The sequence below is a fragment of the Microtus pennsylvanicus genome, chromosome 1 (assembly GCF_037038515.1).
Source record: "Microtus pennsylvanicus isolate mMicPen1 chromosome 1, mMicPen1.hap1, whole genome shotgun sequence".
Classification (NCBI taxonomy): Eukaryota; Metazoa; Chordata; class Mammalia; order Rodentia; family Cricetidae; genus Microtus; species Microtus pennsylvanicus.
In genome coordinates, this window is record NC_134579.1 from 37,174,417 (window position 1) to 37,178,474 (window position 4,058).

The 4,058-nt window shown below is 38.0% G+C and overlaps 1 protein-coding gene across 1 annotated transcript; it reads right to left on the minus strand.

The window, feature by feature from the left end:
* Nucleotides 1-2,348: 2,348 nt before the first annotated feature.
* On the minus strand, nucleotides 2,349-3,284 carry LOC142838989 (olfactory receptor 4C15-like). The gene has a single exon (XM_075954793.1). It carries the CDS (start codon nucleotides 3,282-3,284, stop codon nucleotides 2,349-2,351), a length of 936 nt encoding a protein of 311 aa, XP_075810908.1.
* Between the last annotated feature and the right edge of the window lie 774 nt (nucleotides 3,285-4,058).

The following is a 4,058-nucleotide window of genomic DNA, read 5'->3' on the forward strand; positions in this document are numbered from 1 at the left end:
TCATACTTGCAAAGCATGTGAGCTTACCAATGAGACATCTCCCTAGATCTGTAAATGTAGCATTTTAATAATTATCAGAAACAATTATCAATATCTTTTCCTTTTTCCTGATGGCATTCTTGATTTCCTGAAGAGGTAAATCATAGTTTTGAACAATGATTTCAAGACAACAGCATATATAATGATGTCTTCTCAAAGAATAGTGGGGATATACATAGTCCAAAAATAAATACTTCCGGAACAAAGAAGAAAACTACAATAGGGTGTAGGAACCAAAGGTAGAGATAACATTGCATTGCCCTTCAGATCTGTAGGCTCTCAGAGAGAAAAAGATGACATCATAGTTGTCAAAGAATAAGAAGATAAAACCATTGTTGTCATTGACAAAATCTGTATGTCAGTGCTTGTAAGCTTCAGTAATGGGAACAAATCATATATGAAGCTATCATTGGCACTGGGTCCCCAGAAGGGCAATTGTAAATTAATCTGTCAGATAGAATGCAAAAAGCTCCCTGCCCAAGTCACTCCTACAAGAGTCTTTGGTTCATGACCCAAGAATAGTGCTAGGTCTCTCAAATGACTACATGGCAGTCATATGTTATGGTTGTTGTAAAAATCACCTCAAATTCAGTAAAGAAGGGTTTGCAATACTCGCATGATATGGTCTTCTCACAGACGTTTACAAACATTTTGTGTATAGCATTAGAAATGAATTCATACTGGAAGGACAAGAAGTACATAAGACATGAAAAACTAGAATCAATTTTGTGTGTGTGTGTTTATGTGTCTGTGTCGATGAGTGCATTTGTGTGTGTGTGTCTGTATTTGGGTAGGGTTGTGCATCTGTGTATGTGTGCTCCCTAATAATTTAATTGTATAACCATAAAAATGTTAAAAATCATATTTTCTCAACTTCTGGTTTCTGTGGAAGCCCCACAGTATGAATTCAGTGAGAAAGCTCTGATTTTGCATGATTCTCCAGAGAACCATGAAAGGAAAGTTTATTAAAAGAATTGTCTTCCTATGTCCAGATGTAAATGCGGCTGCTCCATCAAAGGGTCATAAATGAAGAAGAATCAGAACACGTGGGACCAATTACCTACATGTGAAAACTACACAGATAAAAAACAGAAAAAATGTGGAACAGGAAAAGAATCAAATAAATACCTTGTATGAAAATCTCAAAGAATAACTGAAAAGAAAATGGTGAGAAATAACTAAATATAATTTAGATTTAAGACATAAGCATTCTTTTATTATTATTATTATTATTAAAAATTTCCACCTCCTTCCATTACCTTCCCCTCTCCATCCAGGTTTAGAAAGGTGAGCATTTAAACAGACTAGGCTCCCACAAAGCCAGTACATGCAGTAGGATCAAAACCCACTGCCATTGTCCTTGGCTTCTCAGTCAGCCCTCATTGTCTGCCATGTTCAAAGAGTCTTTTTTTATACCATGCGTTTTCAGTCCCAGTCTAGCTGGCCTTGGTGAGCTCCCAATAGATCAGGCCCACTGTCTTAATGGTTGGGTGCACCCCTCGCATTCCTGCCTTCCTTGCTCATGTTCTCCCTCCTTCCGCTCCTCATTTGAACCTCGGGAGCTCAGACCAGTTCTCCAATGTGGGTCTCTGTCTCTATCTCCATCCATCGCCAAATGAAGGTTCTATGGTGATATGCAAGATATTCACCAGTATGGCTATAGGATAGGGCCGTTTCAGGCTCCCTCTCATCAGCTGCCCAAGGAACTAGCTGGGGACATCTTTCTTATAGGGACATAAGCATTCGTAAATCATTTTGATAATGCATCCTTATTTGACAAAATATTGTTTTACAACAAACATGGTTTAAAATTTATATGAATTTATTATAACACATGTTCACAAATACTTTCCTGCTTATGTCTTACTTCTATTCTTTTATTTATTACTTAAAAAATACCAATGCAAATTCCCTCTCTCTCCCCTCCTCCAAGTTCCCTCCCTCTCCCTCCACAGACCCTCCCCTCACCCCTCCAACTCTAAGAGAGTGCCAGGCACCCTGCCCTGTGGAAAGTCCAAGGCCCTCCCTACTGTGTCTAGGTTGAGAAAGGTTTACATCCAAAGAGAATAGCATCCCATGAAGCCGGTATATGCAAGTAGAGACACATCCCAGTGTCACTATCAGTGGCCCCTTAGTCTGCCCCAGCTGTCAACCACCTTCAGAGGGGTTTGGTTGTTTCCATGCTTGTTCACTCCCAGTCCAGTTGGAGTTGGTGAGCTACCATTATCTCAAGCAAACTGTCTCAGTGGATGACCCCTTAATGGTCTTGAATTCCTTGCTCATACTCTCACAATTGAAATCAAAATGTTTTAATAGTCATCGGAGGACACTATTAATTTCTTACACATTTTCCTGATAGCATTCTTCATTTCCTTATTCCTGAAAGTGTACACCATAGGATTCAGAAGTGGTGTCATGATTGTAGCAAATACAAGTGCATTTTTTTCAGAGGAGAAAGCTGATGTAGGTCGTGCATATATTAATATGCATGACACAAAGAACAAAATCACAACAGTAATGTGGGATCCACAGGTAGAGAGAGCTTTCAGTCTCCCTTCAGAGCTGTGGGCTCTCAGAGAATACAATATGACACCATAGGAGACAAGCAGAATAGAGAAGATTATGATGCAGATAGACCCGCTGTTAGCAAACACCAAAATGACAAATATGTGTGTGTCAGTACAGGCAAGTTTCAGTAATGGGAACAAGTCACACATGTAGTGATCAATGACATTAGGCCCACAGAATGGCAGCTGCAAAGTGAAAGTAATTTGTATGATAGAATGCAAGAAGCCTCCAGTCCAGGATATTGTCACCAAAATACCACAGAGCCTTCGGGTCATAATGGAAGAGTAGTGTAAGGGCTTGCAAATGGCCACATAGCGGTCATAGGCCATGGCTGACAGGACAATCACCTCTACCCCAGTGAAGAAATGAATAGCAAACAATTGTGTCATGCAACATTCAAAAGATATGGTCTTCCTCTCATAGAAGAAGTCCACCATCATCTTGGGTGTGACAGTAGAAGAAGTGCATGCATCCAGTAAGGACAGGAATACCAGGAAGAAGTACATGGGGGAGCCCAGCAGTGCAGGGCTGTAGATGATGGTCACCACAATTATCATGTTGCCCCAAAGAGTTGCAAGGTAGATCATCAAAAATACAACAAACAGGATTTTCTCAACTTCTGCATTCTGTGAAAGCCCGAGGAGTATGAACTCGGTGACAATGCTCTGGTTTTGCATTATTCTCAAGGAGATACTGAAGTAAAAGCTTTTCACATAAATCTGAAATTATGAGAGAAAAATAAATCTTTAAATTGATAGAATCACCATGTACAAGTTGCTACTTCCTTACTTCTTTTGTCATTAAAAAATAGTATTTTTAAGGAATAGTTGCATAGAATGTAGAACTGAAGTTGAGATAAATTATTGAATACTATAAATAGCCACATTTGATAATTTGAAGATAAAAATATCTACTTTGGTGAGACTAAATCCAGTAGTCTATCTATGAAGCTTCAGTTATGCTGGGTCAGTTTTCATTAGTTCTTATGTGATTCTTGAAGTAAAACATTGAAATGAATTGTTAAATATCCTATATATAAGTGAAGAACACATTGTAAGTCTCATTGTCTGATCACAACACTGTCTTATTTACCCACAGAAGAGGCAAAATATTTTAGGACAAACCTCAAAATCATAGATTCAGCTTAAATGTGTGTACACATGTTGATTTATAGAAACTTCCAATGAATTAATCTGTTCTTTATTAAGCAAAAAATTCTCTAAAAATGTATGCAGCATTCCTCTGTATGCATATGTTGAAAGGTTATAAATTTTGCAAAATTTATCACTTTATAAAATGACAAGAACTTTGCAAAACTTTTCCTGTTTTCATAACAGCTAAGTGAACTACTACAAACTATGCAAATAAAAACAGTAGCTCTGACCTTAAATACCTAGACCTAGTCAGCATTATGTCAGAGTGGTTTGTAAGTTTTAATTTTGCAAAAATTA

Excerpts from the sequence above, each read along its gene's own strand:
- LOC142838989 (XM_075954793.1), bottom strand. The coding sequence starts at position 3,284 with ATGCAAAACCAGAGCATTGTCACCGAGTTCATACTCCTCGGGCTTTCA.